This window comes from Rhinoderma darwinii, chromosome 3 (assembly GCF_050947455.1).
Source record: "Rhinoderma darwinii isolate aRhiDar2 chromosome 3, aRhiDar2.hap1, whole genome shotgun sequence".
NCBI classification, from domain to species: domain Eukaryota; kingdom Metazoa; phylum Chordata; class Amphibia; order Anura; family Rhinodermatidae; genus Rhinoderma; species Rhinoderma darwinii.
This window is the reverse complement of record NC_134689.1, coordinates 331,133,479-331,147,593: the sequence shown is the minus strand read 5'-3', so window position 1 is coordinate 331,147,593 and position 14,115 is coordinate 331,133,479. Positions and strand designations below refer to the sequence as shown.

The 14,115-nt window shown below is 42.0% G+C and overlaps 1 protein-coding gene across 3 annotated transcripts in view; it reads right to left on the bottom strand.

Moving 5' to 3' along the window:
• Nucleotides 1-13,807, bottom strand: part of PIAS1 (protein inhibitor of activated STAT 1) — a 78,382-nt gene extending 64,575 nt beyond the window's left edge. The window contains exon 1 of one of the 3 annotated variants that reach the window (XM_075858338.1): nucleotides 13,758-13,807. In XM_075858338.1, the coding sequence (XP_075714453.1) occupies nucleotides 13,758-13,781 (24 nt within the window). In that variant the 5' untranslated portion in view covers nucleotides 13,782-13,807. Of the gene's footprint in view, nucleotides 1-6,407; nucleotides 6,478-13,433; nucleotides 13,519-13,757 lie in introns of those variants that run through there. The other 2 variants (XM_075858339.1, XM_075858340.1) reach the window with 2 other exon arrangements.
• Between the last annotated feature and the right edge of the window lie 308 nt (nucleotides 13,808-14,115).

The window sequence follows — 14,115 nt, the reverse complement described above, 5'->3', positions numbered from 1 at the left end:
CCGATGGAATGGAGTCCGGACGCAGATGTGAACGAAGCATGTGCAACGGACAAGCTCACGCATTTATGTGTGAACAGCCCCACACACGGACGATATCCACATTTGTGTGAATGGGCCCTAACACTGACAGGGCAATCCCCACAACATGGGACCATCCCCACAAGAATGGAGTGTTATACCCCTTTATGCAGATTTCTATACCTGAGTCGAGACCCTTTAAGGCCTTATTCACACGAACGTGTCAGTTTTGCGCGCGCAAAAGTTCCGTGTGGCATCAGTATGTGGTGCGTGCCTGCGTGATTTTCGAACATATGGCAGCGTGATTATTACAAACAAAAGCAGGAGGTGCTGGTTTCATTCATTTACTACTGTAGCGCGAATCACACGCGGAAGTGCTTCCGTGCGGGATTTTCACGCACCCATTGACTTTAATGGGTGCGTGATGAGCGAAAAACGCCCAAGTATAGGACAGGTCGTGCCTGAAAATCACGGACCGTCTGAACGGCCCCATTCACCAACATAGGTCCGTGCGACGCGCGTGATTTTCACACACACAAAAGTTGTATTACACTGCCGCAGCGGAGATCAGAGAAATCTTTCATCTGCCTCGTTATTCCCCTGAATGCTGCGATCAAAGCTGACCGCAGCATTCAAGGGGTAAATGAGAATGAGGGGGGGGGGGGGGGATCCACTTTGGATTGCATCACAGGGAATCCCTGTGACAAGATCGAGAGACATACCATATATGGGCAGACAGCCCATGGTCTATTGAAGGACCCCAGGGCTGTCTGACCATATTTCCTGTTAGGGCAAACTTAGGTATGTCCTAACAACTGCCTGTGTGCTATCAGTACACAGGCTAATGCACTAGTATATAGATATGCATTAAAGTTTAAAAAAAATAAAAATAAAAACGTAATGTTAAATATTATAAAAAAATAAAAATCCTAATACATAAGTGACACATATTGGGTATCGTAGCGACCGTAATACATTTATAGCGTCATTTGTGATGTGTATGCTGTAAAAACTCCTATCACTGCAAAATTCACACGAACGTGTGCGTTTTGAGCGCGCAAAAAACGCAGCATTTTGTGCGCATTGTAGTTCTGTGTGTCATAAGTGTTTGGTGCGTTGTTGCGTGATTTTTCCGAATATGCCATCCTTATGACACGCGGTTTTGAGGTTTAGAAAAAGAAATGGCGGTGGTTTTATTTTTCCCTTCATTTCCTGATCTACTGTTGCGCGAATCACGCACAGGACACGGAAGTGTGCGCGCGTGATTTTCACGTCCCCATTGACTTCAATCGGTGCGTGATGCGCAAAAAACGCTCAAGTATAGGACATGTCGTGAGTTTCACGCAGCGGACACTAGGTGAATGCCTGATTGTCCACATTGCCTTACATAGGTCCGTGCGACGCGCGGGATTTTCACGGACGTAAAACACGTTCGTGTAAATAAGGCCTAACCCATAGTTACATAGTTACATAGTTAGTACGGCTGAAAAAAGACACATGTCCATCAAGTTCAACCAAGGGAAGGGAAAAAGGAAAAATTTCTACACATAGGAGCTAATATTTTTTTGTTCTAGGAAATTATCTAACCCTTTTTTAAAGCCATCTACTGTCCCTGCTGTGACCAGCTCCTGCGGTAGGCTATTCCATAGATTCACAGTTCTCACTGTAAAGAAGCCTTGTCGCCCCTGAAGCTTGAACCTTTTTTTCTCCAGACGGAGGGAGTGCCCCCTTGTTTTTTGAGGGGGTTTTACATGGAACAGGATTTCACCATATTTTTTGTATGTGCCATTAATATATTTATATAAGTTAATCATGTCCCCCCTTAGTCGTCTTTTTTCAAGGCTAAATAGGTTTAATACTTTCAATCTTTCCTCATAGCTTAAATTCTCCATGCCCCTAATTAGCTTCGTTGCTCTTCTTTGTATTTTTTCCAACTCCAGGGCATCCTTTCTATGAACTAGAGCCCAGAACTGAACTGCATATTCTAGATGAGGCCTCACTAATGCTTTGTAAAGTGGCATTATTACATCCCTGTCCCGCGAGTCCATGCCTCTTAATACACGACAATATCCTGCTGGCCTTTGAAGCAGCTGATTGACACTGCATGCTGTTATTGAGTTTATGATTTACAAGTACACCCAGATCCTTCTCAACAAGTGAATCCGCCAGTGTAGCTCCACCTAGGACATATGATGCATGCAGGTTGTTGGTACCCAGATGCATAACTTTACATTTATCTACATTAAACTTCATCTGACAAGTGGACGCCCAAACACTTAGTTTGTTTAAATCTGCCTGCAATTCATGAACATCTTCCATAGACTGAACTATATTACATAGCTTGGGGTCATCTGCAAAAATAGAAATAGTGCTATTAATCCCATCCTCTATATCATTAATAAATAAGTTGAATAATAGTGGTCCCAGCACTGAACCCTGGGGTACACCACTTATAACCGGGGACCATTCAGAGAAGGAATCATTGACCACAACCCTCTGGATACGGTCCTTGAGCCAATTCTCAATCCAATTACAAACTATATTTTCTAAACCTATAGTCCTTAATTTACCCATTAGGCGTCTATGGGGGACAGTATCAAATGCCTTTGCAAAGTCCAAAAACACTAAATCCACAGCGGCCCCTCTGTCTAGACTTCTGCTCACCTCTTCATAAAAACAGATTAGGTTAGTTTGACAACTTCTGTCCTTAGTAAAACCGTGCTGGCTGTCACTTATAATGCTATTTATTGTCACATAATCCTGTATATAGTCCCTCAAACATTTTCCCCAAGATGGATGTTAAGCTTACTGGTCTATAATTACCCGGGGAAGACCTAGAGCCCTTTTTGAAAATAGGCACCACATTTGCGCTGCGCCAGTCCCTTGGCACTATACCAGTCACTAGAGATTCTCTGAATATTATGAAAAGGGGGACAGAAATAACTGAACTAAGCTCTTTAAGAACTCTAGGGTGTAACCCATCTGGTCCCGGGGCCTTGTGCACATTTATTTTATTTAATTTAGCTTGGACCATATCTACATTCATCAAATTCAGTATATCAACTGATATATTAACAGCACCGGCAGCGGCTACATCAGCTGCTCTTTCTTCTGTTGTATATACAGAGCTAAAGAACCCATTTAGTAACTCTGCCTTCTCTTGATCCCCTGTGACCAACTCCCCATTACCACTATCTAGGGGTCCTACATGTTCAGACCTGGGCTTTTTTGCATTTATATACTTGAATTTTTTGGGATTTGTTTTACTATCCTTGGCCACCTGCCTTTCATTTTGTATTTTTGCTAATTTTATTACATTTTTACAGATTTTATTAAGCTCTTTATATTTTACAAAGGCTACAGCTGTACCCTCGGATTTGTATTTTTTAAATGCCCTTTTTTTGTCATGTATTGCCCCTTTCACAGAAGGTGTAAGCCATGTGGGGTTTAATTTTAGTCATTTATACTTGTTACCTGTAGGAATAAATTTTGCACTATAATAACTCAAAGTAGATTTGAAAATCTCCCATTTATCATTTGTTCCATTATTTGACATTAGTTCTTCCCAGTCTATACCCTGAATTGCAGCCCTCATCCTGGGGAAATTGGCATTCTTAAAATTAAATGTTTTTGCCCTCCCAGCCTGCGTTTGTTTTTTACAGTATAGGTAAAATGTAACTATATTATGATCACTGTTACCGAGGTTTTCACGAACATTGACATTCCCAACAAGATCTGCATTATTAGAAATGACCAGATCCAACAGAGCTTCACCTCTAGTCGGGTCTTCCACAAACTGGCCCATAAAATTTTCCTGCAACAGGTTGAGGAAATGTCTCCCCTTTGCAGTTGAAGCCGAACCATGACACCAATTAATATCCCGGAAATTAAAATCTCCCATTATCACTACAGTTCCCCCCTGTGGAGCCCGCTCCATCTGTTTATATAGCTGAACTTCCATCTCCTCAGTTATATTGGGGGGTCTATAGATTACACCAAAAGTAATTTTTTCAGTGTTTACCTCCCTTTCTAGTTCCACCCACAAGGTTTCAACCTCCTCACAGTATTCACCCACTATTGTCTCTTTCACACTCGCCTTCATATCACTTCTCACATACAGACATACACCACCACCTTTCCTATTTGTCCTGTCTTTCCGAAAAAGTGTAAAACCCTGTAGATTTACAGCCCAGTCATGTGAAGAGTCCAGCCATGTTTCAGCAACACCAACTATATCTATATTTTCTTCCAGTATCAAGGCCTCCAGCTCCCCCATTTTGCTTGCTAGACTTCTGGCATTTGTGAACATACACTTTAACTTGCCTGTCAGTTTTTCACTTTTATTATCAGAAATGTGATTTGACATTAATCGGGCCTTTTTATTTACACTGATGTTTTGTAACGAAAGGATCTCCTTATATTGTTGTCTAGTCCTCTCCCCACATTCTGTTTCTCCCCCCACCAATATAGTCTGACCCCTCTCTAACCTGGCTACCCCTTTTTTTTCTACATTGACCTCCCTCCTCAGCCCTAGTTTAAATACTCCGCCACCCCAGCTAGAATTCTCTCCCCCAGCACAGCGGACCCCCTTCCATTTAGGTGCAAATCATCTGCAGAATACAGTTTGTACCCCAATGAAAAGTCAGCCCAGTGCTCTAGGAACCCAAAGCCTTCTCCTCTACACCAAGACTTCAGCCATGCATTTAACTCCCTGAGCTCCCGCTGTCTTTCCTGTGATGCGCATGGCACAGGCAGTATTCCTGAGAATACTACTTTGGAGGTCCTTCCCTTCAGCTTGTAGCCTAGTTCTTTAAAATTATTCTTAAGGCTCCTCCAGTGTTGTCCATTATAACTGAGGAACATAATGGCGTTAATTACTATTAATGTGAGGCACATGGAGATTCAAAATTCATATTACCACGTGCCTCACATCAGAAAATGGAAGAACTTTTTTTTTTTTTTTTTTGTATTGTTGGCAAAAGTATCGTTTTGGTATAGAGTGTCGCAATACTAAACTAAGTATCGGTATCAAACTCCAAAGTCTGGTATAATGTACGTAGCCAACTGCTTCCGGCTCCGTACATCGCATAATGAGCCAGAACATCCAGTGCTCGGAGATAGCCGGAGCGGCTTAACGGTGCGGGGTCTGGGTGTCGGACCCGCACCGATGATGTACTGATGACCTATCCGGTGGATAGGTCATCATTTGTTCAGTAGTGGACAACCTCTAAGTCTTTTCACAGCTTAGAGTTTGCTACAATTATAACATTTTAGGTAGGTTAGAGCCATACGTCAGGAGGATTTGCCAACGTGAACCTCTGACCAGAGCCACTATTAGGCATACGACGCCCCAAGGGTTCCAATCTAAACTAAAAAACAAAACTGGATGCATCTGTACGGAAGAGTGTAGTAGACTATGCTATTCTAGAACGTTGGAAAAACAGGCTCCCACACACAGGATATGCTGCAGGTTTTCTGAATCTCAAGAAAAACGCTGGTAAATCTGGGACAGAAGCCCACACAAAAAAATAGTTTGGGGTTTTTATTTTCTACTCATGTTTATATTCATTTTGCTACAGCGGTTTTACCTGCAGATTTAGTGCTAAACCCTGGTTAGAGCAAAGTATATGTGCACCTGCGGATTACCAGCGTGTTTTTACTGAGTTTCTGTTGTGTAAACACACAACATAAGTGTGTTGCAGAATTCCTGCTGCCCATTGAAGTCAAACAACAAGCAGCATCTCCGCACAGAACACGCAGCATAAATGGACATGCTGCAGAATTTAAAAACGCATCGCGGAACACTTTCCACACAACTTTTGTGCATTTGTTTCCGCAGCTTGGGCATGAGATTTTCTAAATCTCATTCGCTTTGCTGCTACTGTAAATGCTGCTGAATTTCGTTGCGGAAATTTCGCAGCGTTTACACAGATTTTTATTTTTTTTCCTGGTAGTTTAAAAAAACGGCTTCTAAAACACCAGCTTTATTAAACTGTAACCTACATTTTTTCTATGGTGTTTCTCGTTTAATTTCGTACATGCTTTTTTTTTTCCTGTCATTCTTGAAGTCCTATAGAGAAGTCTATGGGGAAACGCCTGAAAACCGTCACACTTAAAAGCATGCTGTGTTTGGGGAAAAAAGCCACTGACCAAAAACGCAGTAGTGTATTGCTTTTTATATTTTACTATAGACTTTAATATAACATCTGGCTGCACACACAAAAAAACAAAAAAAACATTAAAAACACCATAAAAAAAAACAAAAACATAGCAAACAGTGTGTAAATCCAGCCCAACGAATGCCGAAAGGACGGGTGAATGGGGCCCTATGGATACGTTCGGCATATGAATCGGGAGCTCTCACGTTTGCAGTGTGAATAGACCCTTACCTAGACTGATGCAGCAAACTGGAGAGAGATTTGTGCTCCTGATGTATATCGCTCACAGAGTACTTTATATACTTGATAAAATTGTAGCAAAGTTTCCGCTGCGAGACGTATTAGTGAATGGGAACCTTCTTGTTTACATCCAGAGGCTGAAAACTGTACAGCAAACAAGTATTGAAAAAAAATAAAAAGGAGGAATTGAAACAGAAAGCAGATTAAAGAGTTACAGAACCTTGTATAATACAATGACTAAGCTTTGCCGGGAAAACCCACGTAGTACAGAATACAATTTTGTAAGAACATTGTATCTACCATTAAGATAATCTCCAGAATAGGTTTGTGTATGGAGGCACCATATAAACAGCACACAGAGCAGCTACGGCTCTGCAATACAGGAAAACAGGGGCCCCGTCTCCGTTCACGCGAGGCCCAAGACTGATGGTTTCACTGTACGGGTATGTTCACACGGCTTATTTTTGGCCTGTAAACGGCTGGATAATCGGAAGCAGAACGCCTCCAAACATCTGCCCATTGATTTCAATGGAAAAGATGGCGTTGTGCTCTGACAGGCCGTTTTTTTTTTTACGTGGCCGTTTCGAAAAATGGCCGCTTAAAAAAACTACAGTGAAAAAGTGCATGTCACTTCTTGAGCCATTTTTCATGGACTAGAAAAACAGAGCAAAAAATGGCTTAAAAAAAAAAAAAAAGCCTGAAAATCAGGAGCCGTTTTCAAAGGAAAACAGCCTCTGATTTCCAGCAGTTTTTTAAGCATCTAGCGTTTTTGGAGCAGTTTTTTTTATTGACAGTGAAAAACGGCTCAAGAAGGGACATGCACTTCTTTTTACGGGGCATCTTTTTGCACACCGTTATTTGAAGATGAGACGTAAAATAATGCCCCGTCAGAACAGAATGCTGTATTTCCCATTGAAGTCAATGGGCAGATGATTGTAGGCGTTCTGCTACCGATTTTCCCGTTTTTTCGGGACTTTCACGGCCCGAAAAACGTCTGAAAATAGTCCGTGTGAACATACCCTTAGGGCCAGTTCACACATTGCTTAAACACTGTGGATCCACAGCAAATACAATAGCAGCAAAGCAGATGAGACTGAACAAATCCCATCCACACGCCGCGGAAATACCACTCAGAAATTGACCTGTGGTGCGGAAATTCAATCCGTAGCACGTCAATTCTCTATACGTAAACGCTGCTTATTTGTTACAGGATTTCCCTGTTGAATTCAATGGGGATGGAAATCCTGCATCAAATAGCAGTTCTGCTTTTTGCTGTGGATTCGCAGCGATCCCGACGCAAAAAAAAGGAACTCCGAAAAACAAATAGAAACTTACCACCTTATTCCTGGGATGACGCTTCATCCCATGTAACCGCCGCTGCAGCCAATCACAGGCTGCAAGCGGTCTCCTGGGATGAGATGTCATCCCAGGAGTCCCGGCCGCCTTAGTGATGCAGTTTTTCACAGCGGACATTCCGGCCGGAAAACTGCACCACAGTTTGGTGCACATTTTTGCTCAGAATTCCCTGCGGCAGACAGGGCAAATGCGCTGCATGCTATTATGCAGTGTATCCACCACGTGTGAACTCAGCCTTATAACTATCCTAGGTACTATAAACTATTGTAGTCATATTAGTAATATAGTACAGTAAGAACAAGGCCGAATATAACCATTACAATTCATCGGTATCACAACTATTTCTTTGTATGGACAATCAACTCTTACCAGTGGTATAGAAATATATATGGGTCACACGTATGGCAAGAATGTTATCCTGGCATAGGATTTTCATTTAATTGCAATGTAAGGTCAATGACAGAAGCACGTTGCAGTATACTACACAGCTGCATACAGTATGGCCAGAAGTGTGGTGGAGTTCTCATTCAGACGAGTTACACGTGTAACTCGTCCGTGTGACAGCCGTTAAAACAATGGCTGCCAAACAGACATGTATGTCAATGGGGCCGTTCACACAACCGATGTTTCAACAGAGCGTGTGAAGGGTCCGTGGAAAAACAGGACATGTCCTGTTTTGCTGCATTCGTCCATGGACTAGTCTATGGAGGATCTGTGATAACGCGTCCTGCACGGGTGCATCTCGGACGTGAAAAACTGCAGTTTTTCACGTCTGAGGATGCCCATGAGTGTATGAATGGAGCCTTAGGGTTTTTGTTCTACTATAATGAGTGACAGATAGTGGTGATAATAAGGTAAATGGTCACGCAGTCTGACATGCATAAGAATTATCCCCATCCAGTCATTTTTCCCTATGATCGCAACAAGCAAACCCTGGTGATTGGATGGGTAACCGCATTACGGGGTATAGCAGGGAATGTTTTTCTATAAGGATCATTGATATCAACACAGAGCTCAAACAAATGTTCTATTCAGTTTTAAGACATGTGGCGGAGGAGTTAAAAATAGAAAAAATAACCCCTTTAATGACCGAGCTATTTTTTTTTCAGTTCTCATCATTGCATTGAAAGAGCCATAACTATTTTATTTTTCCGTCTACATAGCTGTACGAGGGCTTGTTTTTTGCGGGAGGAGTTTTTTTTTCAAAAACTATTTTCTTTTGCATTACTGCGTTCCAAGAGCCGCTTTAATTTTGGTGCTGTAAAGAGGCATATTAAAATCAGAAAAGGGCCCCTTATTGGCGTATTGTCGGTCTGTAAGGGATTAAAGAGAATCGGTCACCATACAGACCTGTGTAAGGCCAGAGCTCGACTGCATTTAGAAGTGTGCGCGATTCTCACACGAGTCCAGGAAAAATCATTGCGTTATCACATGTAACGTACGCCAATGGGAATCGCACGATTTTGTATATGTACATGCTAGGTCATGTGGCCACAATAGCGAAAAATCAAATAGTGTTCAAATTTTTCCCCGCACGATTATCGCAAAAAACAAACTGTACACCCTCCCCCTACTTTATATTGCAGGTAGAATATTGAATGAATTTTGGTTACCTCTCCCTAGGGAATCTTTTAGCTTAGGGAAAATCGTATCATCTACTGTTTGACAATGAAACTGTGGGTTCTATTTAATAGATAGAAGAGCAGTAAGTTAAAACGTTATGTATGACTTATTCACAGAAATGTATTTGTCAGTGTGCTGTCCATTTTAACAACAGGCAGCACATTGACCCATGAAATCCAATAAGGCTATTCACAGATCCATTTTTTTTTTCTATGTGAAGGATGTGTCCGTTGCATGAAACTCACCGCATGTCCTATTCTGACCCGTTTTTGCAGCCTAGACTCACCCATTAGTCTAGGTGTGTAGTAAAAAAAAAAAATATTATATATATATATATATATATAAAAAAAAAAGTAAAAACGGACAGCACATAGACGACGTCCTTGTGATGTCCGCTTTCCATGGATAAGTTGTTAAAGAAATGGGGGGGGGGGGGGTGAAACCAGGAAATGCTTGTAGAAAAAAAAAAAAAGGATGACATACAGATGCAACACAAGCATTCATATGGATGACAATAGTTTTGGTTTTTTTGTAGGTGCAAATCAGACACGCTCGAGTGAACAAGGTCTAATGGGGATACATTTTCCAGTAAGATATTCCCCTAAAACACCCACCACCATCGCTACCTCAGGAAAAATCAGGTTATCCAGCCAATCCGTCGAATGAACCCATGGTGGCTATTCAGACCAGAAATAAAATGGGCTCATACGCTGGCAGATGAAATCGTTCATAATCTGTAGACAGGACTGTCATATCAGGCAGGGGCTACACATTTTATGGCTCAACAGCTGCAATACCAAATGTAGCACAACCGTTGCATAGGAATACATGTACTTTTCAACCATCACGGGATTATTGAGCAGCAAGTATCAATAAGAAAGAGGGTAAAAAATAAAAAATCACATGATTGCAAGGGTCATGCAACAGTTGCGATTGAAGAAGTCACACTACAAAAGGACTGCATATAGTCGTATCTTTACAACCCGCATCAAGGGCCTGGACTCTCGGAAATAAAACTAGTCAAACACTGGTGACCAGTAATTATAAACCAACATCTATGAACAGGCAGGAAATCCTCAATACAGACCACATCATATGACACTATAATGGTCTGTACCAGTACGAACACCTAACAACCCCCCAGAAAAGAAGGCAGGACTGCCAGCCACGATTATACGGTCCACATGAACAGGATTGGAAGGCAGCAGAGCGGTGACCAGGTTTCTCTATACAACATGACAAATTCTGTCCAGTCTAGAAACATATCAAACTCCAGAAAGACTGATCAAGTCAAACATTACTATGAAATATCAATTATTACATTCCATATGGGAACAGGACTCCATTATTACACAACTATAAGTCCCAGCATTTGTTGCAGAACTTCTCTATACTGGGATGTGTAGTTCCACACGTAGGGACGCAGAGCACATCTGAGAAATGCAGGTAGGTCTCGATGACAGCGTCGTTTTCTGGAAGGTTTTTTCCTTAGCCACATACAGAATTGAATCCAGAGGAGAACTACATAAAGAAGTCTTTCCTTTAGGCTCAGACTATATGGCGAATGGAATTTGCAAAACTTGTGGAATGGGGTTCACGTGACAAATGTACTGTACGGGGCATTGCTTACATACAGTAGTGGGCATGCAGGAGCAGAGACTCAGTGAGCCTACAGTTTTTAGCACATAATATACATTGATAAGTGCCCAGATTTTTTAGATGAAGCACAATTGTAGGAAACAAGATGAATCCCAAATAACCACTTTAGGCCTGGGCCACACGGAGACATTTGGTCACGTGCGATTTGCAGTAACATTGTAGGTTACCATAACACAACATCAATGGACCTAATGCAGGAAACAAGATCTTGTGACGGTTGCAAAAAAAAATGTGACAAACAAGAAGGCTGAATTTTAAGTTTTTCATTTTTGAGAGAAATGTGGCCCAAAAAACACCAGATACAGTATAATATGGCCTCATACAACTGCAAGGACCATCATGCCAGGATCTGTAAAGCGCCTTTGTCAAACTTTAAACAAAAACAGAACTTTTCTAAAGAAAATATATCATTTAGAAAAGATCTTGTTTCTGCAAAGTTGTGGAAAATCCATGCACTGACATCTACATACAGCGGTCAACACCATCATTCCTCGAGAACGCCAACATTTGGTCCTGCTTTCCGAAAATAAATCCATCCTGAACAAACAGCTGCCAATAACAGTATATTGACCCACAAAATAATGACGAAGTTCACCAAAAACTGTAGTAAAGCAGCTCCAGAATACATCGTGCAGCTTGCCAATATTTGCAGCACATACAATGGCAAACGATACAGCAATTAAAGTGACAGGACCATTTATAAAAATAATTAGTTATAAAAAAAACAGAACAGAAGATCAGGAGGCCGGGAAAGTTCAAAACTGACTATGTATAATTGGCAAAAGATAGAAGATCTTTCTATAATATATCAAAACAGCGTGGCACAAATCTTACAGTACTACATCAGACTCTGGTCAGTTTACAGCGCATCTCCGCTTCTACACGACCTGCTCTATTTATAAACTATTAAATAGGCCTCATTTATCAAAACTGTCTAACAGGAAAACTGGCCTTGTTGCCCATAGCAACCAGAGTTCTACTTTCATGTCTAATAATGCCCTGGAAAAAATGAAAGCGAAGCTCTGATTGGTTGTCAAAGGCCAGCTTTGACAAACGAGGCACATCATGTAAAGATGCATTTTACATTCACGAAGCAAAGGTAATTTTTTTTAACACATATTTGTTATGGTCAGGACAGACAGAGGCATATTACAATACTGATCAGGAGGAGGGGAGGCAAACTGGGCTTTAAACTGCCAGTTCAAGGCACAGATCGCACACGTCTAAGCAGCATCTACACTGTAGAACATACGACAGGAGACCGTGACGTTTGCTGATTATTTTGGCGCTTAATTTAGCTCATCACATCTAGGTAACATTGGGGGGAGGTTTATCTAAATTGGGGCAAAAAAAAAAAAAAAAGTAGCTGTCCATAGCAACAAGAAAAAAAATAAATATATATATTATTATATATATATATATATATATATATATATATATATATATATATATATATATATATATATATATATATATATATATATATATATATACACACACACACACACACACACACACACGCACGCTGGACCAACAGTGACCAGGAGAACTCAGATGGTCAGTATATCACAAATGTGCATTTTTACTTTACCTATTTCTCACATGTACTGGAAGTTTTTGAATATCTCCCAAAGTGCAGGAAAATCACTGTAAAAACTTTTATCCAAGTCCAGAATTGAATACTCACATTCAGAATCATATTTAGTAGTACAGAAAGATGTATAAACCTAAAAAGCTACAACAGGTCTACAAATCCCATTGCACCGAATGAAGGCTAGAAACCCTGAAAGATTGCACCAGTCCTAGTCTAGAGGGACCAAATCCAAACATACCCACAATAATAGGCACATCTGAATAACACAAGAAACCCGAATCACGCCCAGACAATCATTATCAAAAAGTCCCCTCATCTCAGCTGGAAGGAGGAAACATTTACTAAATTAAAAAAGGTACATCAATCCCATCGTGACTAAATAGTCTCATCTGGACGCCCATTCAGAAGGTGCGTTACGAGAACGCCAACCGCTGGATAGTTCATCTAATAAAGTTACGGGCAGCTTTACACACAGAACAGGCAAGGATGACCATAACCTGTCAGGCCACAAGAATTAACACCGCATGTAAACAAAGTCTAAGCGGAAGGAACACAAAATACACAGCAGAGGCTACACAGGGAGCAGACATGTCAGGTGTAACCCCCAACCCCCCATCACAGGGCTGACAGGAGGCGGGGGGAGACAGTTCAGTGTGAAAGGAGTGGGGGAGGGGAATGTTAGGGGGTCCTGAAGAAAGATAGGTACAGCGTGCAGATGGCGAGGATCCCCCACTAGCATGGTGACAGACAGTAGATGGATGAGAAGTGTCAGGCATCATGCTCACCTCTCAGCAGACCGCTCCTGTAGCCACACACATCGCTGTAGCGCTACTCCTCACCCATGTCCATTCATCCCACACTAACCAGAGCCTGTAGCGACGGGTCAACCACCCTGTCCTCCACAGACCTCCCTCTCTTCCACCACCACGGAGAGCAGCAACAATAACAGCGGCGACTCTACCCTCCACACAGCCCGCTCAGCTCCTTCTGTTTCTGGACCCCGCCTTTCCTGGCTCACCGATCCATCGGCCCACCCAGACCGGAACCTAAGACTCCCCTCATCGGACACAGGGCGGGAACCCGGTCCCGCAATTCCAGCTGCGCTTTACCTTCAGTTCCGCACTGTCCGCCATCTTGCCGCTCTGCGCGCATGCGTAATGAACCCGCCGCGACGTGGCTCCGACGCGCACTGGACGTCACCACGTAGAATTTGAATAAAGGCGCCAAAGGGCTAGGGAGCGTGTGAGGACGATCACGTGGTAGAGTGGGGATTGTTGGTGGCGGCGGGGCAGACAAGTGTCACCCACGTGTTGTAATGTACATGAGGTGACCTTATTACACGTGACACCTGCATTATAATCTACAATGTCTTGATAAATAAGACTATTAGTACTAATAGGTTCTATTCTTGGGCTCGATTCACAATTTGCAAATTTGACTTCTCTATTTTCTACAATTGTCTTCTTG